Raw genomic sequence first — 24,870 nt, forward strand, 5'->3', positions numbered from 1 at the left:
TTTTTTCATTTATTGGCTTCTCTGAACATTCTTCAGTTAGGTGTCCCATTGTTACCTTAAATACAAGAGGGCTTGAATCAGGCACCTCATTTCTCCATTCTTTTTCCTTTCTTCATCTTTATTCTATGCAGGTTTCCTGGGTGGGTTTTTTTTTTTTTTTTTTTTTTTTTTGGCCAGGCTTCTGTTCTCCCATTCACTGGTACCCTAAGACTTTTAAGTCTTCTTTGACTCTTCTCCTGCAATTCATTACACAGAGCAGTGACTTCCTGGAACTGGGTTCTATTTCTATTTTTCTCAACACTCTGGTATATTTTTTCCTCCCTTTTTAGTTCTTTTGCTATGGTTATTCTCCAGGCTGCTTTAAAAACTTCTAGCTGGTTGTTTGACTTACCCTTCTATGTATACTGGCCTTCAACCAATATTCCTCGAGTATGGTTTTTATTTTTGTTTCATTTCTGCTGTAGTGGCTCCCTATCTTTCTTAGAGTAGAACACCCTGACTCTGGGTTAATTTTATCTATTAAACTTTATCTCTTACCATTCTTTAATACAAATCCTCTATTGGAACTAGACTAGTTTTCTTGCAGTGTCTTTACATAATAACAATAAATAAATGGAAGGGAAGTAATGCAGAGATCATGTGAACTATTTATTATGAAAAAGTTTCAAGGATACATACAAGCACATAAGTACAGAGAGTAGTATAACGAGGTTCCTTTATCTTCAAGGTCACTAGTTTGTTCTCTGCAGACAAATATTTTTACCATGAGTGGTATAATTCAGTGTTCCCTTACTGGCTTTACTTCACTTTTTGTCTTTTGATGTTCAAAAGGCGTCATACTATTTGTAGTCAATTCTACTTATGTACTTACCCAAATCTGCTTCTCTATCATTTCTCAGAAATCCGTCCTGCCCATGTGAAACTATATTGAGTAAATTTATAATACAGTAGCTGCCTGGTGTGGTGGCATATGCCTATGATCCCAGTGACTTGGGAGGCTGAGGCAAGAGGATTACAAATTCAAAGCCAACCTCAGCAACTTAGCGAGATACTTAGCAACTCAGCGAGACCCTAAATAAAATATAAAAGGGCTGGGGATGTGTCCCAGTGGTTAAGGGCCTCTGGGTTCAATCCTTGGCACCAAAAACAAATTTAAAAATATAATACAATAGACATTGAGAAATTTTAAGAAATTGACATTTTTTGGTGTCTGTCACAGCACACTTAGCACAAATTGAGCATATGGTAGATAGATGTGTAATATCTTTAAATTGGGGATTGGGGTTCAGATCTTTAACTTGAATCTTGTTTATCAACATTTTATTTTTACATTTTTAGATAACAGTTGCTTTAAAAGAATTGGGAGACCTGGTTTTAAAATCAAATTTGAAGTTTTATTCATTTAAAAAAGATAATGTTATTGGGTATGGTTGCACATGCCTGTAATCCCAGCAATCTGGGAAGCTGAGACAGGAGGATTGCAAGTTCAAGGCCAGCCTCACCAGCTTAAGGGAGACCTTGTCTGAAAATAACAAATAGAAAGGACTGGAGATGTAACTCGGAAACAGCCCCGCCCCCAATCCCCAGTGATGATGATGATGATGTTTTTTGGTATCCTGGTTATCTGAAACCTACTTGGAATTACTCTCAATTTGCCTTTCACTTAATTTCCTTTTCTTTAAATATTTTTAGTGACTTATGCTACTTTTTTATATGTTCATTAGTACCTGTCAAAATAAAAATTTAAAGATTGTTATTCTTCAAGGTTTTATTAAGAAGGAAGATGGTTAGTGAAAGGGGATTGAGAAGGAGGGGAAGAGCATGGGGAAGTACTGGGGAATAAAATTTACCAAATCATGCTACATCCATGTATGAATATACCACAATGAATTGTGTGTAAGTATAAAATTATAACATTAATTAAAATAATAGATCAGAAGAGTAGAAGTAGATCAAGGAGAGTGAAGAGGGGAGGGAAAAGGTACTTGGAGTAAGATGGATCACATTACATGTATGTATGAATATGGCATAATGAGTCCCACTATTATGTATAATTACAGTTCACCAATAGAAATAAATAAATGTTTAAAAACATTTTTTTATTATAAAAGTAATTTAGAGAAGTCCACTAGTACCTAGTGGAATAAAATTAAAGATAATAACAGATGTTCGTAAGAATTTATAGCAGTTAGAACTTCAGTGAACTGTTGGTGGGGATGTATAATGAATGAAACAAGCACTTTTGAACAGTTTGGCAATTTTCTATAAAGTTAAACATAAACTATGTGACCCAGCAATTTCACTCTTAAATGCATATACCAAGAGAAATGAATATATGTTTATAGGAAAACTACCATGAGTTTATGAATTTAGCAGATTTATTCACAAGAATCAGTGAATAAATGTCCACCAACAGGTGAATGGATAATTCACAGTATATCCATATGGTGTACTAGTATTCTGCAATAAAATGGAATCAAGGAGGTAGTTTAGTGGTAAAATACTTGTCTTGTTGTGAGGCCCTGGGTGCCATTCCTAGCCATGTACATGTTCCCCCACACACACAAGAGAAAGAAAAAAAAAAAAAAAACAACTAGATTCATCCAGCAACACAGATAAATATCAAAACCATGCTGAATGAAAAAAATCAGGCACAATTTAAATCCTGTATGATTTCTTTCTCATGAAACTATAGAAATGTAGACAAATCTAATCCATAGTGCTATCAGAATAGTGCTTATTTTGAACTGATAGATGGGGACTGACTGGGAAGTGGGGGTACAAGGAAAATTTATGGGGGTTAGAATCATTGTTCACAATCTATTCTTTTATCATTTATCATTTAGGCTTGGATTTAGGAAGAGGAGTGCCAAACTACTGTTTTTTTTCAAAGTAGAATAGCTCTTCTTCTCTCATCCCCCATAGGTCTTGCTTTTATAGGCAGTATTGAAGTGCCCTGTCTGGGCTTCCTTGTGAAATCTTTGCTTCTGGTGGAATGTGCTGTTATGGCTACCATGCCATTTGAATCCTGTTTCTTGACCAGCTTGTAAGGTAGGTGACCAGAAGATAGCTTATGACTCTTCTTAACTGACTCATCTCTTGTGGTTGCAGATTCTCATAAACACAAAGATAAACACAAAGATCGAGAACACCGGCATAAAGAGCACAAGAAGGACAAGGATAAGGACCGGGAAAAATCCAAGCATAGCAACAGGTAAGGGTTAAATCAGCAAGTCCCTCATCAGTTAGTAGTGGATTTTTATAACTTTAGTGAAGGTTAATAGCATGGATAGCAAAGACTTTTATTTGATCCTAGAATTGCTAAGAGGAGAGCTTTGATAATCAGGCATCACTTAGGGTGCCATTGTTTAGATCAAATAGATGAAGATGTATAAAGCAAATATGGTGAATTTTCAATATATACTTCATTAAAAACCTAGTTTTTAAGATGTGGAGTCATTGTAACACATAATGGCTTTTAATCAGGTGTGCAGAGAGCTTGCCTTGATAATAGGTAACTGGATTAGAGACTTGTTCCCGTGTCCCCTCCCCCCTTTTCTGTAGTTTCAAGGGATGCACATGAAAAATTCTTAACTAGTCAGGCCTGGTGGTGTTATGCCTCTAATCCCAGCAGCTCGGGAGACCAAGGCAGAATGATTGCTAGTTCAAAGCCGGCCTTAGCAATTTAGTGAGACTGTCCCAAAACAAAAAATGGGCTGGAGATGTAGCTCAATGGGTTCAAACCCTAGTACCAAAAACAAACAAAAATTAATTCTTAATGAGGGCTTCTATGGTCTGTGAGTCCCTGTAAAAGATTGAACATGTGAGATTTTCTTTGAGAACTTTCCTGGCTTTCATTGGATTATCACAGTTCAGACTTTTCATATGAATGAGACTCAATGATGCAGCTTTCTGGATCCAAGCCCCCCAAAGAGGTTTTTCTTCCATTTCTTGGTGTAGAAGGAAAGTGGTTAAATTCAGTCATTGAAAATGAGACTTGTCTTTCATTTTGACTTAAAAACAGTTGTTGGTGAGAAAGTCATATATATGGTAGTCCCTTAGTGGCATTACCTTTGTTAGGACAGAATGTAAAAAGATTCATCATTCATTGGAGCAAGTGTCTCATTCTGGAGTCTTAGAATTGCTTTGTTAGCTTGTCCAATTCTCTGTAGACAAGTTAAAGATCATTGTCTTTTATTTTTAATGAAAAAGAATTTCTTTATGAATCATTAAAATAACCAGATAACTTTTTCTAGTGGGGACATTTGAAGAAATTGACAAATCATCTGTCACCCCCACCACTTGCTCATTTCTTACCACTTAATCATCTAGTTTCCATTTTCTTTACTTTATTAATTTGATGTCAAAAGTTGACTCCAGCTGGGTTTGGTGGCCCATGCCTGTAATCCCAGCAGCTTGGGAGGGTGAGGCAGGAGGATCACAAGTTCAAAGCTAGGCTCAGCAATTTAGCAAGATTGTCTCAAAAAAGAAAGTGTTGGGGTTGCAGGTCAGTGGTTAAAATCTGGGTCCAACCCTCAGTACCAAAAAAGAAAAGAAAAAGATTAAATCCGGTCAGTTCACATACATCTTTACTCTCCAGTTTACAATTGTCCAGCTCATATTAATATCTACCAAAATAGATTTGATAGCAAATAATATTGCCATGGATAAAGAAATTTATTGTATAATGATAAATAGGGACCAATTAATCAAGAGACTTAACAATTATAAATGTTTACTAATACATATAAATATGTAATATATACAAAGCAAAAACTAATAGAACTGTGAAAAGAAATAGAAATTCATAGTCACAGTCAAAGATTTTACTACCTTTCTCAGTAATCATTAGTATAAATAGGAAGTCATTAATGATATGGAAGAGTTGAATAATATCAAACAACTTGACCCATTTCATAGTAACTACAAAGCTGTGTTGGTGTTATGATTGTCTATTTTCTTTTCTATATGTCCTACTGGCCTCAAAAGATGCTGAGAGTTGGGCTGAGGATTTAGCTCAGGGGCAGAGTACTTGCCTAGTATGTGTGCGGCACTGGGTTCAATCCTTGGCACTGCATAAAAATAAACCAATAAAATAAAGGCATGCTGTGAATACACAACTACCAAAAAATTAAAAAGATGTCGAGAATGGGTGTATTCTGTATTCATTTTACATCCTTACTGCTTAGAATGGTACCTTGTAGATGGGTGGTATTTATTGAATCAGTGAGTGGATTACTGATAAGTATACTAATTCCGATCTCCTTAGTCTCAGTACTGTCTATAGGAGTTATTAGATCCCTTTGATCATCCCATTCTTTTTGAACAATTTTTTTGTGCTTGTGGTAAAATATACTAACAAAATTTTGTCATCTTATGTGGCATTAAATACATTCACAGAAATACTTAAGTACCACCACCCATCTCTGTTTACTTTTTCATCATTCCAATCTCTTAATCATTCTACTAGAGAGTAAGTACTTGTTCTCTCTATCCCATCCCAGTTTTTATTCTACTTTATGATTCTATGAATTTGCCTTTTCTACATACCTCATATAAATGAAATAATGATATTTATTAATATCTTCAAGGTTTGTTTGTGGTGTAACATAGCAGAATTTTATTTATTTAGGTTTTTTTTACTGAATAACATCCCATTGTACATCTACATAACATTTAAAAATCCATCTTCTGATGTATAGTTTGGTTGTTTCTACCTTTTGGATGTTGTGAATAATGCTACTGTGAACTTTGGTGCTTTAGTATCTATTTGAGTCCCTTCTTTAAATTTTTGGGGGTATGTATCTAGAAGTAGAATTGTCAAAACATGTCAAACAATTTTTGCCCTACCAGCCATGTTTACATTGTGCTAGTTGATGTGAGATGAGAACAAATAGTTTAAATTATCTTTGACCATAAAGGACTTCATCTGAGAGGGTAAGAGACATACTTTTTATAGATCATGCAAAGAAATGTTGATTTAAGGTTACTAGAAATCTATCCAAAATTCTTTAAAAAGAAAGAGTTTGGTCTAGGGATGTGGCCTAGAGGTAGAGCACTCGCCTAGCATGTGCAAGGTCCTGGGTTCAGTCCCCAGCAGCACAAAAAAGAGGTTAATACTTAAAACATTAGTTTTTTAAGTCTTCTAGTGCATGCTATTTTACCCACAGTAATGATTGTGGTAGGAGGCAAGGTAAGGTAAAAGAGGCACAAAGGGTTTGGGGGACAAAAGTTTGGCCCTCCTATTTTACCAAAATCTCCTGTATTTTTTTTAAAGAAACGGATATGGCCAGGTACTGTGACACACACTATAATTCTAGCAGCTTGGGAGGCTGAGGCAGGAAGATTGCAAGTTCAAAGCCAGCCTCAGCAATTTAACAAAGCCCTAAGCAATTCAGTGAGACCCTGTCTCTAATTAAATTAAAAAGGGCTGGAGTTGATCTTGGTGGTTATGCATCCCTGGATTTGATCTTTGATTCAAAGGGAAATCTTAGAAATCAGTAAATATAAAAGGTCTTTGTGGCTGGGGCTGTAACTCAGTGGCAGAGCACTTGCCTAGCATGTGTGAGGCACTAGGTTTGATCCTCAGCACCACATAAAAAAATAAATAAAGGCATACTGCCCATGTACAACTATTAAAAGAAAAAAAAAGTCTTCATGTATTGCTCTGCAAATATGAGGAGATAATTTTACATCTATCAGAAGCATACTTTTCCAAGATTACAGCATAGGTAAATGGAGGAATATTTTTGTATATACTTTTTTGGGGGTACCTTTTAATACTTCTAATCAAAATAGTAAAGAACATAATAAATCATTTGCCAAGAGACATTGTGTAAACTGGCCTGAGTTTCTGTTTATATGTGACTGTATTTAGTCCTGGATCTTTAATTCATATATGATTAAGTTTAAGGCAGTTTAATCAGATGATGGGTTATAAGTAAATTCTTCTAACACTGTATTTCTTGGCAACAAAGCAAATGTATTGGTTATATTCCAGTAAAATCCTGTACACTGGGTTCATTTTTAAGTAATTTTTTTTTTTTATCTTTCTTAAATAGTTTTAGGTTTCTTCCTCAAGGATTGTTCCATCTCTTCTGAAATCCAGAATAATTAAGATTTAGCATATCCTGGTCCAAAATGTTACTATTTATTCTGAATCTTTGCTGATCAAACCTGGCTAATTTTGTGGCTGTTACCTATCTATGATCATCTGTTACCATGAGGAAACAAGTGTTTCTAATGTGTCTTTGTGTCCTATCCTTCTGTACTATATGTTAATACCAATCATTTGTCATCAGACTATACTCGGGAGCCAAGTCCAAGAGGCATGCTACTTTATTATATAGACTTGGAGTGTCTGCAAACAGCAGAGTAGTCTTCTATCTTGTGGGACTCTCAACCCAACCTTTAGGAGATCTCATCTTATTCATTTGTTTTTCTTTTTATTGTCCTCACTTAAGGTACAAAATAAGGGAACAGAAATTAATGGTCATTTCATCTTGTCTCTTCGGGTGGATGGGAATCTGAGGATGTGTGCAAAGTCACTCAGCAATGTGGTAACAGAATGAGGAGAGCTCAGGGCTCCTGTGTTCCCATTACATTGTTTCTTTGGGGGGTGCAGGGCAAGAGAAAGGCAAAAAAAAAATTCCCTCCCTAATGAAAGTCACCTATGTAAGCGAACTGTTCAAATACAAGCTCTGCTCTTCTTGTCTGCATGTCATAGGTACCTTAGATTTTAAAATGTAACGTCTTAGGCAACAGCTTTGTATTTGGATCCCAAATCCTTGAAACTCACATTAACAAAATACTATTAAGAGCAAATTGGATAAGGTTCTTGATTTTTAGAAAGTAAGAGAATATCATATGAGAAATGAGATTCCTCCTTCTAATTTGTGACTCTGCATTTCATGCCAGTTTTAAATCTGGCACATGGACTGGAGTGACAAAATTTGTGGAAAGCCAAGGAAGACAGAAAACTACTGCTATGAAGTAGCAAGGGAAGCACTTTTCCAGCCATATTGGCAGTGCCAATCTATAATGTCAGTGTGAGAAACATCTGAGAGTAGGAATGCATTTGGCTTCTGCTTTCCTTTCAGTTCTAAATCCTACCTGAATTAGCATTGAGAAAATGTAAGACTTTAGGAAAATGTGCTTGAATCAAGCATTCAATTCTCAGATTGTAGGGTTTTTTTTTTTTTTTTAAAGCAATCACATGTGAAAGATGGATTTCTTTTCTTTTTTGGTACTGGAGAGCTTTATCATTGAGCCCTTTTTACTCCAGCCCTTTTTAATTTTTTATTTTGAGACAGGGTGTTGGTAATTTGATTAGGCTGGCCTCAACTTGGGATCCTTCTGCCTCAGCCTCCTGAATAGCAGGAATTACAGGCATGTACCACCAATCCCAGTTCTCTTTTTGCTCTAGTCCTTCCTTTATCTATACATTTATTTCTATATCAACTTGTCTGGAGGAAGAGAATAGTTAATGGATAGTTGGAAAGGTTGGGTAGTTTAGGAATTTGAGAACCATTCCCATTGATATCAGAGTCAGTAATATAAAACTGAAATTAAAAAATCCAGTTTTTTTTCATTTATAAGCTATGTATCCTAATCCAAGGTCTTCAACTTATGTGGCTCATTTTTCATTTTGATCAAGTGTTGATAACAATACATGCTTTGTCAAGCTTTGAGGTTTTTTTGTGTATATGATAATTCATTGGAAACTATAACAAATAAATAATTAGGATAATGATGGTGATGAATATGATTTCTTATTACATTACTTATAGAATATCTTGAGCTGTCATTTTTGGTGGTTGACTAATAGTTAATTATTGATAGCATCTCATTTAGAGACATGATATTTTCAATTATTTTTAGCTGCCTTATAAATGAACTATAATCATTGTTTCTAAGATTTCATGGTAGAGACAGCCTAATTTGAGCTAACTATTGAAAGATGGTTAAGATCTTTTTTTTTTTTTTTTTTTAATATTTTTTAGTTTTCTGCAGACACAACATCTTTGTTTGTATGTGGTGCTGAGGATCAAACCCAGGCCACACGCATGCCAGCGCGATACCACTTGAGCTACATCCCCAGCCCCGATGGTTAAGATCTTGACAAAGGAAGGAGATGGCTAGAAAGAGGTGCTTTCCACATGGTGATGAAAGCATAAATGGGGGCTAGGTGTATAGCTTAGTAGTAGCCTGGCATGTGCAAGGACATGGATTCTGCCCCCAGCATCACAAGGACAAAAGCATAAGCAAAACATGGAAGCATTATAGTGTGTGCTTCGTTTTGGGAGGAATCCAGTTAGGTGCATGCCTAGATTATTACACAGGATGAGATGGTAGAAAATGAGGGCTACAAAAGTGGCTTGAGGTAAAACTATTAAAAACTGTTTAAACAAGTTGGAACTTGATTCTGAAGGGAGCAAGAAGCCATTGGGAATAGTTGAGAAATGGGGATATAGGATGCAGGAAAAGGTATCTGTCTTGGAATCTTTTTACTCTTATTAATAAAGACCAGAAACTTAGGTAAAGGAGTTCTGAGAATGTTTGGTTTTGGTATCTTTAGTCACATCCTTTTGTCTTCTCCAGTCTCCAAAGGATTAAATAATTTCCAAAAATCTGTTCTACTTGAACTTTTAACAATTCCATATATATGGTAGTACTCATCCAGAATTTCACTTTCTGTAGTTTTGTTTTCCCTACATCAACTAAAGTCCAAAAGTAGAAAGTTCACAAATAAACAATTCTTAAGTTTTAAATTGTGTACCATACTAATTCAGTACCAAGATTTGATTGACCCCTTTGTCATTATAGAATCTATCCACCTGTTAGTCATTTAGTAGTTGTCTTACTTATTCTCAGATCACCTGTCACCATATTTCTGTGCTTGTGTTCATATAATCCTTATTTTACTTAGTACTAGCCCCAAAGTATATAAGTATTGATGCTGGCAATTAGGATGTTCCAAAGAGAAGTTGTAAAGTGCTTCCCTAAAGTCAGATGTGAAAAATAAAGAAAAAAGTCATATGCTGACATCTATCACAAATTATTGTCATTTGTAAGTGCCAATATTTATTTGAGTTTTGTTATGGTGATGTATTCTTAGATGATTTGATATTCTAGCACTTGGTGCTATTCTTCTATCTCCTAAGCATTTATATTGATGATAGTGGACTAGATGGCTTCTCATAGCCAGCTTTCTAGCTTCCCAGAATATTAGGCTCAGGGGTATCTGGGGTTTTTTATTTTTTTTGGGGGGGGTCCTTTATTTTTAATTTATTTATTTTTTTTTTGAAGAAACAATAAATGCTTTCCCAGAGCAGAAAGGAAATACTTTTCCTTCCTGGCTTCCTACCACTACCTCCCTACTTCCCCTTTCTCTTACCCTCCTGCCTGTGTACCTTGGAAAAACACTGGTTGATTTTCTGTTGTTTGCTTAGCTCCCAGAATCACAAACCAAAGCACTCGCCATTGTTATTTTAAAAACAATATGTTATGGGGCTAGGATTGTGGCTCAGCCGTAGAGCACTCGCCTAGCACCAGCAGGACCCGGGTTTGAGCCTCAGTACCACATAAAAATAAAGGCATTGTGTTGTGTCCATCTACACCTAAAAAATAAATTTAAAAAAATATTTTAATGTAGCCTTTATTTAACAAAAAATAGTATGTTACTTTTCCCCTACATTGTTATTATTACTACTACTACTATTAATGGAATTTAGCTGACTGAAGCATAAACACTCTGGAAAGGTGACTTTGAATCTATTATGATTATTATTGTTATTATTTTTTGCAGTGCTGGGGATCAAACCCAGGGCCTTGTGCATGCTAAGTAGGCAGTCTACAACTGAGTTATATCCTCAGCCCTCCATTTATTCTGTTTAACATTGACTTTTGCTTGTCCAGTCTCTGCTAGTGTGGTGGAATCTTATTCTCAGACAAAAGCCAAGCAGTAAGACTTTGTGAGTACCTCATGTCTGTGTGGTAAATTCCTATTTTATTCAATTAAAAGTACTTTAAAAAAAAAAAAAAAGACTTGATCAACACAGGAATTTTTCTCTTGCACTGGTCAGAATTCCCATCATCTCATTTAGTGGAAGGTGCAGTCCTTTAAACCAGCACAAAAGTCAGACTAGTTTTAAATCTGTTGGAAAAAGACAGTGTTATAAAATCTCAAATAATGAGTCAGCTCAGCTGACCCCATGTTGGCTTCATTTTCTGCTACTAGCTAAATCTGGTTTCTGGCTTTCATGATGTTACCTAAGACATGATTCTGAATCACAATTCTTTGTTCCCTAGTGCTTTTACTACTTATTTCAGGCATATTCCTAAGAAAGATGGGCAGGGGAGCTTGGTATTTGCCAGCACTCCTGCCAGTGTAAGGTTATATATGAGGGGTTGGGCTCTTGGGTTCTTTGCTATGTTTCTGGAATGGTGACAGGAATAACATCTGACAAGTATAGATAATAACTTATTCAGAGACATGGTGGGGCTCCATAAACCCAAATTACTGTTCTTAACCTTGAATCATCTGAGCTCAGCTAGTGTAAAAATCCAAACCTGCTTGCTTGCTTTCTTTCTTTCTTTCTTTCTTTCTTTCTTTCTTTCTTTCTTTCTTTCTTTCTTTCTTTCTTTCTTTCTTTCTTTCTTTCTTTCTTTCTTTCTTTCTATCTATCTATCTATCAAAACAGTTGAGAATAGAGGAGAATCCGTTCCTTTGGAAAATCAAATTGATAGCTCTATCCCATTTTGGTCTTTGTGATTAATTATGACCTGCAAAGGGGGTTACTAATGTAGCTGGAAGCTTGGATTTTCTGTATAGATTTCCCTTTGTTTAACAAGCAGAGGAAGTATCAGTTGATTACTTTTGGCTTCCTGGAGTGGCCTGAGTACTGTCTTGTTGCTTTGTCATTTGTGGATTCCTTTTCTCTGATCTCTCTTTTGGTATGACAATGAATAGCAAAACTGAAAACTGGAGGAATATGTGTCTTCTCATAGGTGCTGATGCTGTGATTGCAAGAAGTCCAGTTTTTTAGTCAAATAGACTGAAAAAGAACAAGGGGTAGTAATAGAATTTGTAAAGGAAGATGGAGCCTGGAACATTCTTGAATTTATATCCCTGAATGAACCATTTATATTTTCACGGGAAGCAATTACAAGGAATTAATACTTGCAAGTATCTAAGATATTTATTATAGAAAGTTTATGATGAAATGAAGATAACAGTCTGAATATATGCATTTCTAATACCATTCTATCTTAAGTGATAGCTACCAGTTTGGGGAAATGTAATGGTATCAGTGTATTGGAAGGTGCTCTGAACTTGGAAATACTAATTTTAAATTTCAACTTTGCAACTTTGAATAACCTTTTAACCCCCGTTTCCTTTGTTTGTAATTAGTATTCAATTCTTAAAATATTTCTGTGAGGTAGGTTTATTACCTACCTCACAGAAATATTTTAAGAATTGAATGAAATAGTGGATGTGAAAATATCAAGTATAATACTTGTTTAAGGAACAGGATTTTTGCCCCCATATTTTGGAGTGATGGAGTATATTCATTCATCATGATAAATGTAGTTTCCAGATTTCTTCCTTATAGGTTATAACTTCCATAAATGAGTATGGGATGTTCTTATAATTGATGCTCTTAAAAAAACTGTAGTGTTTTTGTAACAGAGTAGTAAATTCAAACATTTTCTGGTAATCTCAACTGTGTAGTACCTATGATTACATATGTGTTAATTCCTAAAGAATCATTTCTAAGCCTTGCTGTTTCACTGTTCATTCTAAAACTGGTGAAATTAATAAGAACAGGTAATCCAAATATAAGCCATTTTTTCCAAATAAATAAAAAAATTAAATTGATTAAAACATTGGGTTTTGGATAGAAACATTATGAGAACACATTGAGTAGAGTTATGTCATTCTAATGCAAAGAAAAAACAGCATGTGGAGAACTTGGTCACTGTGCCTCAAATTCTTTACCCTCATTAGTTAAAAAAATGTGGTACCTAAAAATAACAGCCTAATGAGAGTAATATAGCAGGAGGAATATGTAAATGAGGAAAAGTAGACTTAGGTGTTTTTTTTTTTTTTTTTTTTAAATCTGTGCCAGTACCTGTACCTTTTCCTAAACCTGTGGTTCTGTTTTTTTTGCTAGTCTCCTCACCGTGGTGGCTTGATTTCTTAGAAGTTTCTGCGTATTTATAACCTGTAATTGCCTATCTTGAGTTGCAGCTGCTGTGTGCACAGAGATGTGTGTGAGAACAGATATTCCCTATTCTGGGTTGTGGCTAACTGGATGCCATCATTTATTTCTCCTGTTTTAGTCTTCTGCATAGACAAGTATTCATGTAAAACAAGACCCCTTTAGAGTAGACTTTATGGGATGAGCCTAGCCTCATTAGAGCTCATTGCCAGTAAAGTCTGTTTTACCTGAGCTAAGGTGCTAAGTATGGGATGGAAAAGGCAAGAACTTGAAATTCATTCATCATGATGAATGTAGTTTAGACTCCCCAATTCAGAGAACTTGAATTTGAGCTCTCTTTTGTTTACTTGTGAAATACATTAATGCATTGAGCAAAGCTTCTTTACTGTTAGTCTAGTGCACTGAAGAAAGCCGCTTTTTATCCACATGCATGTTTTTATATAAGTACGATCATTTTATGTACTCTTCCATCTATGTCATACATGTATATGTATAGTAATCCCAAATTATACTATATTAATTACATAATTTGATATCAGTTTCCCCTTGTTTATTATTTAGGTTGTATCCAATTTCTTGGATTTTTTTTTGTCTTTTTGTTGTTGTTATGGGGAACACCAAAACGAACATTTTGTGTAACATTATTTCCCTAAGAAAAATTTTCAGAAGCTAGATCATGGCATAAAAAGTTATGATCATTTTAATGGCTTTTGCCTTGTAATGTCCTGTTTTGCTTTCCAAAGGAGCAATGCCTTTTTACAGTACTAAGAGGTGTAAGACCACACACCCCTTTAAAAGCAAGCCTTTTTTAGCATTTAGCACAGAACTTGCCCTTGTTTTCAGATGGCATTTCTTCTGATTATGAGGAAAGAATAAAGCAGATTTATAAGTAACATCTAGAAGTGACTAACTTTTCCTAGTAAAAGCTAAAAAGAAACATTTACTGTGTTAGCCTGCTCATTGCACAAAACCCTGAATTGCCATATATATGATATATCTCAAGCCTGGCACAGAGCCATTCAAATGCATCAAATATGAATGCTTTAGAACAGGCAGCTTGCTATGTATTCTTAACTCTATTAAAATGCCTTGGTGTACTTAGAGTAACTGTGTTTCTGTTTGCTTCCTTTGCCTCATTACAAAAACAAAAAATTCAAACAAAAGAAAAGCTGATACAGTGAAGAGCCCCTGTTTAAACCTTTTCTGGGGTCTGATTCTTTTATTTTATAGTTGTAGCTGGACACAATACCTTTTTATTTATTTATCTTTATGTGGTGCTGAGGATCGAACCCAGGGCCTCACATGCGCTCTACCGCTGAGCCACAACCCCAGCCCCGATGTCTGTTTCTTTAAAACATTATAAATTTCTATGGTTTGTGCTATCTTAGGAGATCTTATGAGTTGATCTTGTGAAATGAACCCTGTGGTCCTTACTCTGGTGTAACCCTTTGTGTCTTATTTTTCACAGTGAACATAAAGATTCTGAAAAGAAACACAAAGAGAAGGAGAAAACCAAACACAAAGATGGGAGCTCAGAAAAGCACAAGGACAAACATAAAGACAGAGACAAGGAAAAACGAAAGGAGGAAAAGGTATAGAATTTTCCAGTGGGGGGAAAAGGAATGTGGGCTGAACTTTAATGATTCCTTCATTACATAGTAAGCTCTCTTAGCTTTGGAGTGAAAAGGTACCTGTTAAGAGACAATAGGGCCAACCTGTCTCAAATTATGAAAATTTCTTTGTAAAAATAATCAATCCAGGCATGGTATCACATGCCTATTATCCCAGCAACTCAGGAGGCTGAGGCAGGAGGATTACAAGTTTAAAGCCAGCCCCAGCGACTTAGCAAGACCCTATCTCAAAATAAAAGTTTAAAAAGTGGCTGGGATGTGCATCAGTGATTAAATGCCCCTGGGTTCAGTCTTCAGTAAACATGCCCCCTCATGTCTCTACATTGTAAATTTGGACACTGCAAACTAGGGAACATAGAACACATCTTCCTTTTTATCCAGTTTTCCTGTTCCCATCCTTCCCAGAGGCATCCACTATACTCTGATTGTTTTTTCTCCTTCCAGAGATTTTGTGTGTGTGTGTGTGTGTGTGTGTGCGCGGGCACGCGCAAATGTCCCTTTGCGTATGTATGAAGATTTTTGAAAATGTCTAAGAAGGGGAAAATGAGTATACTTTGCCTAAAATCAGAGAAGGCAGGAAACAGACGATTCGATTTGATTTGGTTTTGGTTTTCTCTCTGTACTACCAAGGGCAAACCCTTCAGCAGTGAAATATGTTTATTGGGGAAAAGAGACCTGCCATTATATTTAAAGATAAAAAAATGCCACTTTGAATGGAAACCTTTCTTAATCTGTTAGACAGTTTCATCCAGAAGAATTAGGAAAAACAAGTCTTGGGAAAATGTCAGGACCTTTAATTCACCTATTCAGTTTTGCTAACAAGAAGAGCCAACCTAGGATCAAGGTGCCCCAATAGTTGATGCTAAGTATTCTCAAATAAGAGAGGTTTTTATCAGAGTTACTCCTTTTAAAGCACTAGTCTGTTGTTTTACCTTTCAGATTAGAGCTTCTGGAGACGCCAAAATAAAGAAGGAGAAGGAAAATGGCTTCTCTAGGTAAGACTCCTTTGCTGTCTTGGCTTCCCTTTTCCTACGTGCCCATCAGGCCACATGTCCATGTGGCAATGTTGTCTGAGCTTGTCCCAAAGATACCAACCTGGCCACCTTAGTGGTTCTTAGGAAATGAACAGTGAGAAGACTTGGTCTAAGCCAACTTGAGAGCATTTCTAGAATACCAGTTAGACTGACCAGCACATTTTAGATAAGGTTATTTTGAGTGGAGACAGTTGACATGAAAATTTTTAAAATTTATATATAATATGCATATTGATTTGTAGTATGTTTACAAGACAACTTCACTACTTGGTTCCAGAATATTTTCATCACTCTAAAAAGAATCTTCTTAGTAGTAACTATGGAGTTTCCTGAAAAATTACCTACCCTGAATTCCTCCATCGAAAAATTGTAAAGCTCATATATTGAACCTTACTTGATCTGTTTTTTTTAGGGATATAGGTTTGGTAGAAATATATCATTTTCTAGAAGGAAAGGAAAGTGTGCACATTCTAGAGATCACTTTTTATATATTTCTGCCTTTATTCTGTTGTACTCATTGGCCTCAACTCCTTAAAATAAGTCCAAAAGACCCTTCTAGTTTAAAAGACAAAACAAACAACTCCTTTTATGATAATGTATTCTCATACTCTCCACTGAATAACAGAGTGGATTTGTTAGATATTGTTAGAGGTGTTTTTATATTATTGACTGGGACAGAAAATTTGCTTTCTTGACTGAGTTTTCAGTTTTCTTAAATAAGTTTTTGAAAACTGTGCCATGTACTCCAGGCCCTTAGTAGATAAGAAGTGGGTGCCCTCTGCAGGCATGTTTTGTAACTGTTCTAGAAATTCAAAACAATAAAAGTTAGGAAATATCTGAGCTGTAGGCTTCCGTAGGAACTCTTGATTTCTTGGAAGAAGTAGCTGTGTCTCAGAGTGGCTTATCTCTGCCAAGAGATTGCCTAGGACTTTTACTGAAGTATGAATAGATTCTCTGGACTTACTATGTAGTCAAAACTTCATTTTCAGACTTTCAGGATTAGAAGGTTAAAACACACCCTTCTTCTAGGCTTTTGTCTCTGTATTCACCTAGTTGGACTGCTTTCTGCATTGTGTTTGTGTCTCTAGAGAGTCCAGAATCCTCATTAGAAAGCAGTTTTCTGGTTAGTTTGATGATTCAGGCTTAGAAACCCTGCCCACATGTTTCTAACTTCCCCTACAATCATCTTAGAATCTGGCGTTTACTTAACTAGTTGGGTAAGTGGCAGTGTTTCTTACCTTCTGGACCCTTGAGGCTTTTGTCAGTGATTTGGGTGGGAAGGGGAATAGCTGTAGAAGTGAGGAGAGTGCTAAAATAAGGAGAGCTAATTTCTTTAAATACTCAAACTCTGTCACAACCAAAGGGATCCAGTATACTTTTGGGAGGAGGGGGAAAAAAATCTATGAATATGCTTTATAACTGGGTCTGGATGCTCATTCCTTAGTCCCACTCTTTTATAGATGGTGGCTTTTCCTAGAGAGGCTATTTGCTGAACTAAAGACAGTGAGATTCTGCAGGATGTGCCTAACCATGGAGGAATAATTTCCAGGACACTAAGTCCTGGTCCCTTTGAGAGTTTTTTTTTTTTTTTTAATTTTTTTTTTAAATTGTTCCTTCTTTTTTTTTGGCTGAAGATAATTGTCTAATAGGATCATCTTTTTTTTTTTTTTACATTCAGAAGGTTGAAATCTTAACAAAAACAATGGTATTTTTTCTTATATTAATAGGCATTTTTCTAAGTAAAACCTAAACAGGTTGAGAATAGATTGGATAGAGAATGGCTTCAGTTTGGTTTGGGCCTTCTCATTTATAGCACTCTCCCTGCTTTGTAATTTTGTCAGCTTTGTTGTGTTTTCATGTAATTGGATATACATATACATTACTGCCAGATTTGGGGGACTTTAAGATGCCAAGCTGGGGAAACCAATTTTTATTTCTTTCCTTATATTTAAAGCTCCATTTTAGCTTTGATGTGCTAGAGCAATCAGTTCAGGTCATTTGTGATATCAGATACATAGTGGATCCCTTATAAGTTGAAAAAATAAGATTTATTCCATTGGTAGTTTTGACGCTACTGGCAAAGATACCTAAAATATAATGGAAAAGAATATTGACTTGCAATAGGGAGTCCTCATCCTGAATCCTGATACTATTGATTCTTCCATAAAATGAGAACAAGACCACCTACAACACTAGATTATAGTGAGAATTAAATGAGAAGAGGTACTTATAGAAAATAATTTTTCTTATGTACATTGGTATCCTTATATTAGCTTCTTTTCAGTGAGATGATGAATGTGTACTTTGGGTTTTTTATTTTTGTTTTAATACTGCTTTGTATTATTTAATGTATTGTAAGTGTTCTAGCCCCCAATAACTAGCTGTTTTGTTTGTTTGTTGTTATTAGCCCACCACGAATTAAAGATGAACCCGAGGATGATGGCTATTTTGCTTCTCCTAAAGAGGACATAAAGCCATTAAAGAGACCTCGAGATGAGGATGAGTGAGTATTTCTCCATGCTTTGAATTTTGATGTGTGGGAGGTGTTTAGTGAAATGAACTTTGTTTCTGAAAACAAAATGGAGTGTTTACAAGAGTAAATTTGGTGTATGTCTATAATATACAGAGAAATCGTATATTACTCATTTGAATTTGCAGGTAATAGGCTGGGTAATTGATTTCTCTTGAAATTATGAGAGTTAGTTTGATAAGCAAATAAGGGTCACTTTATCATCACTTTTCTGCCACAGATAAAGAAATTTCTCCTAGGGGTTATACCTTTCAGTAAATTCTAAATGAAGTTTCAATGTATAGACATTTAATAAAACTCCTGTCACTTAAAATAGTTATTTAAATCTTACATATATTTACTTCCCAGATTCACTCAAATTAAATTCTAGTTTACTATGCTCTAAGAATCTGCAAAGGATTTATGATAGGAAGTGGGTGAAATGGGAGAAGAAACATACTTAGCAAACCCATTTATATTCATTTGATACAGAATTTTGTTCCAGTAAGTTATTGCTAGAGGCAGCCATTGTGCTATGCATTTAGTTCCCAGATTTACTTGTTATAGTGGGGTCTATTTCTTATGTATTCTACCACCCCATTTCATTCCCAGGCCTGTGTATCATATAAGTTGTTTCTTTTATTCTGTAATTATTGATCCTTGGTCTGGCCTTCTTTACCCTCTCTACTCCTGAAGAATGCCTAGTCAAGAGTAACAGCAGTCACTGCAATGGAGGCTTCCAAAAGTTTGGAGGTCCCAATCCCGTGGGTGAGAACTCCTGAGTCATAATTACATTAACTGCATATTCTTGTTCTCCTTTCTAGTGCTGATTATAAACCTAAGAAAATCAAAACAGAAGATATCAAGAAGGAGAAGAAGCGAAAACCTGAGGAAGAAGAGGTTAGTAAGGAGTCTACTTAGGCCTTTTGGGGATTGATTTTGGAAGTGGGCATTTTCCATAAAACAACTTCTGAAGGTAAATGAGTTATAGGAATTTATTGGTGTAGTGGTGACATTAGGAAAAAAATTTCACATGTAAGTGGTGGCTGTGGCTTTGTGTTGACCTCTGAGTCAGCAAACCTTCTGAGCCCTCAAAGTATCTTAACCAGAATCTGCAGATTCTGCTGTTTGTCTTCCTTGTATATCCACCTGTAGTTAGGCTGCCAAACCAATATTCTTAGAGAAATTAATACATCTTCAAATCTACGTAGGAAATGTTCATAAGAAACCGCATTTTGGCTTACAAACCTGAAGGATTTTCCCCAAGAATTTTTTTAGTGTCTCTTATATCTAACAAAGCTTGCTCTTTACTCTCAGTAACTATCCCTTTGAAGTCTTTTAATAGGTTTGGATGTAGGATAAAATCCAAGTTCTTGACCACAGTTTCCCTCAGTCTGGCCCTTGTAACTTGTTCCTAGTTTCATCTTATTCTTGAGCTCACCTTGTTCTAGCTACACTGGCCTTCTTTGTTTCTTTTCCATACCAAATTCTTCTATGCTTTAGAGCTTTATGTAGCACTTGTTGTTCCTTCTGTCTGGAGCACACATGCTCTCCTCCCTTTTTTCTTCTGGCTTCCTTAAAAAATCTCAGTTCAGTTCAAGTACTTCTCCAGGAAATCTATTTGATGCTTGTGGTGGATATAAAATACAATAATTTGGTTCCTCCTTTTGACACTTCTGATTTCTTGTATTAAAAAGTTATTAGGAAGTAATTAAAGAACAGAAATTCACAGAGGTTTTTAAAACTGTATTCTCCCAAGAAAAGGGTTTGTGTGAGTTCTTAGCCTGTAGGCGTCATTTGAGATTAGCTGCTGTTGAGCAAAATGGGTTCACAAGCATGAGGTGGATAGTTGAAGTACCAGGTAATGATAGTAAGGGCACCAAGTCTTAAGAACATAATTTATCATCTTAGAAATATAATTAAATGAAATAGATGCTTACTATGTGCCAGGTACTATTTTGCATGCTTTACATATGTATTATTTTATTCTTACAGCAACTATAAGAGGTGCAAAGCCCTACTGATTTGGCAGATGTAGAAAATGAGGAATAGAGAGGTTGAATTGATTGCCAGAGGTCACATAGCTGCTAAGTGGTAAAACCATGATTTGATCCCTTGCTGATTCCAGAGCCAACACACTAGCTGCCGTGTGGAACTGCTGATCTCTCCATAAGGAGAAAGAAGAAAGGTCTTTAATGGAATCAATTAAATTTAAAAAATATTGATGAGTTAGCTTAAGTCTTCGAAAATCAGGTTCTGAATTTAGAAAATTGTAGTTTTTCTATTTATTAGTCTGTTCTTGGCAGAAGTTCAAGTTAATGAGAACCAATTCAGGTAATTGAGAGTAAAATGATGAGTAATGATTATGGTAGCCAGTCACTCTACTTTTGTGTAAATAATCAGTAGAAACCAGTCAAAAGAAAAGTAAAGCTTGAGCTGTTCATGCATTCTCTTGCTTTTGTTTAATTGTGCTTATGCAAAATAATAACTTTTCTCTGAATTTGTTAAACCACTTGGAAAAAGGAATGGTTAACTTCTTTTTGTTGTTGTTTAGCAGCCTTATAAGAAAGAAAGAAAGAAAAAAAAAAGCAGGCTAAAGGACTGTATGAATTAAAGCCCAGTCTTAATGTGGCAGGGAACCAGATGGCAGAATCTGTCATTTAACCTTACTTGCCGGCTGTGGGGGTTTTGTTGTTGTTGTTGTTGTTGTGTTTCTGGGAATTGTTCTGAAGTCTCCCAGTGACTGCTTATCACAATTTGAGACTTGAAAATATGAGCCAGTTGTTTCCTGATGGGACCATCTGCATAGTTGTTCAGAAAATGTCTTAACTGGAAAACATTTCCCTTTCCTGTATTATGTTCAGCCTAAAGAGTAAACATTATCTGAATTAAAGTGATCCTTTATTACCTTTTCCTTCCATACATTTTTACACGTTTATATTTCCTACACCTGCATTAAATATATGTAGTACTACAGTTTTCCCCTTATTTACCCTAAAAGGCATTTGCTTATAGACCCTAAGTTTATCCCTGTCCTGATTGCCATCCTGTCATGTAGTCCTAGAATGTTTATTCTGGTCCTTACCATGAATCACATTCTATTATTTTTCTCATAAACTTGGGCTTTTGTTGTGGTCAGTCATAGCTGTATGACCTTGATCAAGTGGCATAACCCTCTGTTTCAAAGTTTTTTTTTAGACAAGTCTTTCCAGTTCTGCCATTCTGTAATTGATTTTAACATTGTTCAAAACCACTTTCCATTGCTGTATGAAACTTGTTGAGTAAAAAGTTAAATTATGTCAAATAGGTAGGACAAAAGAAAATATTCTAAAGAGTTTAGGTTCTATTGAGTGGGACCGTCACCTGTTGAGTATCATACTTTTGTCTAGGTGTGTGTTTTGAGAGTTGTCTTCCTTTATTGGTGAGTTGCACTCAAACCTAGGTTTGATGCTCTTTTATTATTCTATCATGATCAGCTCATATATCTTTATAGTTTAAAGAAGAGCCATAAAGAAATAGCACCATAAGAAGCAGTACTTCTTTTTGAACATCCAAAATATTTGTGTATACAAGCAGTAAGGATAGAAAATATTCCCCCAATGAATTGGAATTTCCTTCAAAATTGAATACTAAATATCTAATGCATGGCCTCCTATACCCATTATTTGATTATATTCCAAAAGATTATAAGATATGTGGATTTAAAGATAAGTGAGGAAGTAAATTTGGAAAGTACACTACACTAGGGTTACTTTCTATAGCAGTGCTTTTCCAAACTCCCGTAAGGTTTAAAAATACATTTTCCCAGGCTCTTCCCCTGCAAAATGAGTATTTTTTAACTACTTTCCTGTATTTGTTAGGGAGTTTTGGGAAGTAACTGCTCCATTATGAAGTACCAATAAATTTTTCTTCATCTGTCAAGAGAGAGGATTGGAAATCTGATCCTCTCCAGTTCTGATATTCTATGATTACAGTTTTTCTTCCTAATGGCTCCCAAAAACTGCTTCTGGAAGTGTGATCAGTTCTTATTTAAGTGCTTTCTCACCATATTTCTTTGTAGGATGGTAAATTGAAAAAACCCAAGAATAAAGATAAAGATAAAAAAGTTCCTGAGCCAGATAACAAGAAAAAGAAGCCGAAGAAAGAAGAGGAGCAGAAGTGGAAATGGTAACCTCTCAGTGCTGGGTTAAAATATCAGGGCTTTTATTGCACAATCTAATTAAGTAAGAGTATTGAGTTATTAAAGGTGACATTCTGACATTTGGGGGGAATACTTAAAAGAATTCTCCAGAATATCATCTGAAGTAAGTTTTCCAGGTTCTAGTGAAGTCATTAACTAGCTTGGAAATTGTTTGATTTCAAAACTAGATTCTACTCATTGAACCTAATGAACTATAGGAGTAGCCTATATATTGATAGGAACTTAGCACATGAACAAAGTGCAAATGCATTTATTTATTTCTTTTAAATTAAACTTAATTTTTCACTGGTACTTAAAAACAAAGAAAATTTACATATTAGTGGATAACATGATGCTTTCATACAGGTATACATTGTATGACATTTAAATCGGGTTAAACAAATCTAAAATCGTTTCCTTTGGGTAGGAACTTTCAATATATTTTTTTTCCCTAGCTTTTTGAAGTTACAGTTCATTGTTGGTATTGCAAACACTCATTTTAATGATAGGGAAAGGATGTGTTATTCTACAAATCATATTGGAAAAACTGCCTGTTCATTAAAACAATAACAAAGGACACATCCATAAGAAAACCTGGAATAATATTTGTGTAATTGTAGAATAGTGAAGCTCTTTTGAAGTAGAGATGTAGAACATAACCAGAGCCATAAAGAAATTATTTATAAATTTGATACATCAAAATTGAAATTTTCCATGTGACAAACAGCTTCATGACATTAAAAAAAGGAATATATTTGTAATGCAAAGGTGTGATATTTCTAATGTGAAAAAAGACGAGCTCTTGTAAGAGAAATGTAAAGAGAATAGCCAGTTTATAAAGAAAATTAATGGTTAATAAACATAACATTAAGAACTTAAGATGGAAAAAAAAAGACACATCTTTTTCTTCAGTGCCCCTCAGATTGGAAAGTTTAATAAGTAAAAGTACCTAAGGTTGTGATTATGAGAAATAGGAACTCTTTTCTGTAGAAGTGAAGTTTCAAATGTATTTATTTCAGAGGGAAGGTTAGCAACAACAGTTTACTTTTTAGGTGTAGAACTTTTTTCTACTTTTCGAATTTTAAAATAGACACATTTTATTTTTCTTAAAATTTTGTGTTATTTATCTACTATATCAGTGATACATGATTGGTATTTATGTTGGAAAAAATTCAAGTGATCCTGAGTTTTATGAGTTAGAACATAAACCTTTGCCTCTTTACTCCATTCCCATATTCCTTTGCAGTCTTGGAGTATCTTTATTCTCAGTTTGGTGTGTGGTTTACAGACCCATTTGTGTTTACTATGACTTTTATCATTACACCTCTGAGATAGTAGAGTAGTACCCATGGAGGTTCCTGGGAACAGCAGCACAGAAATGTTTCCACATAGTGACAACCATTATTGGCTTGTTGGTAGGACATTTTGGTTAAAGGTGAAGAGTAGAAAGGATGAACAGAGCAAGGGGAAACCTGGGCCTTTCCAGAAGTCAGAGAGTAGAAAGTAAAGGAACGTGGTTTTATTTTCATAAAGTAGTAAAAGGTTTTTATGACCTTTAAACAATTTTTTAAATGCACTAAAATGATTGTGTAAATTAGGGGAGTACTATTAAGAGTCCTGAGAATCTCTGTTGAATCTCTCTGGGTTCTGTGGTGGGTGTTCAATAAGTGATTGTTGGATTTACTTGTCATTAGGAGCTCCCTGAGGTTTCTCTTCTTTTAGAAATTGGGCTCAATAAAGATGGACTCTTATCCTGATCCAGCCCATGTGTGTAGAATTAGGTGCCCTGGAAGGATTTAATAACCTATTTTTGTCTTTGTGATTGAAATCCTCATTATTGTTGCCACATGTTACTTCTGAGAGACCATGATTTATGTTTTTATTCTTATTGTGGCTTAAAGTGGAAGAGTTGGCTAGTCTTGAACTAAAGATATTTGGGAATGACCAGTTACTTGCTACAGTTTTTCTCAAGTTAGATTGTTCAACTTTGTGCATTCTTTTCAACAAAAGTGCTTAAGTTTGTACAAATCTTTATTTCTGTGGATTAATGACTTCCTAACCAATTACCATAGTTCACTTATTGAATTCCAGTGTTCTCACTGACTTCCCAAATTGACCCAGTTGGAGAACTGAAAATGGCAAATATTCTCATTTTTGCTATTTCTCTTGCTATCCCTCTAAAAGAATCACACACTTTACTAGCTTGACAAATGTGCAGATCTTTTTGCCTTCCTCCAGTATTTTCAGATATATTGCTCTTGACCAAAAGTGGGGGAGGTGGCTTATTCTGATC

At 35.3% G+C, this 24,870-nt stretch overlaps 1 protein-coding gene across 1 annotated transcript in view; it reads left to right on the plus strand.

The window, feature by feature from the left end:
• Positions 1-24,870, plus strand: part of Top1 (DNA topoisomerase I) — an 80,061-nt gene that overhangs the window by 25,928 nt on the left and 29,263 nt on the right. The window contains exons 3-8 of the mRNA XM_026383171.2: positions 3,112-3,214; positions 14,692-14,815; positions 15,794-15,849; positions 18,296-18,391; positions 19,222-19,297; positions 22,458-22,564. Coding sequence (XP_026238956.1) covers positions 3,112-3,214; positions 14,692-14,815; positions 15,794-15,849; positions 18,296-18,391; positions 19,222-19,297; positions 22,458-22,564 — 562 coding nt within the window. The remainder of the gene's footprint in view (positions 1-3,111; positions 3,215-14,691; positions 14,816-15,793; positions 15,850-18,295; positions 18,392-19,221; positions 19,298-22,457; positions 22,565-24,870) is intronic.

Source organism: Urocitellus parryii, chromosome 6 (genome assembly GCF_045843805.1).
Source record: "Urocitellus parryii isolate mUroPar1 chromosome 6, mUroPar1.hap1, whole genome shotgun sequence".
Taxonomy (NCBI): domain Eukaryota; kingdom Metazoa; phylum Chordata; class Mammalia; order Rodentia; family Sciuridae; genus Urocitellus; species Urocitellus parryii.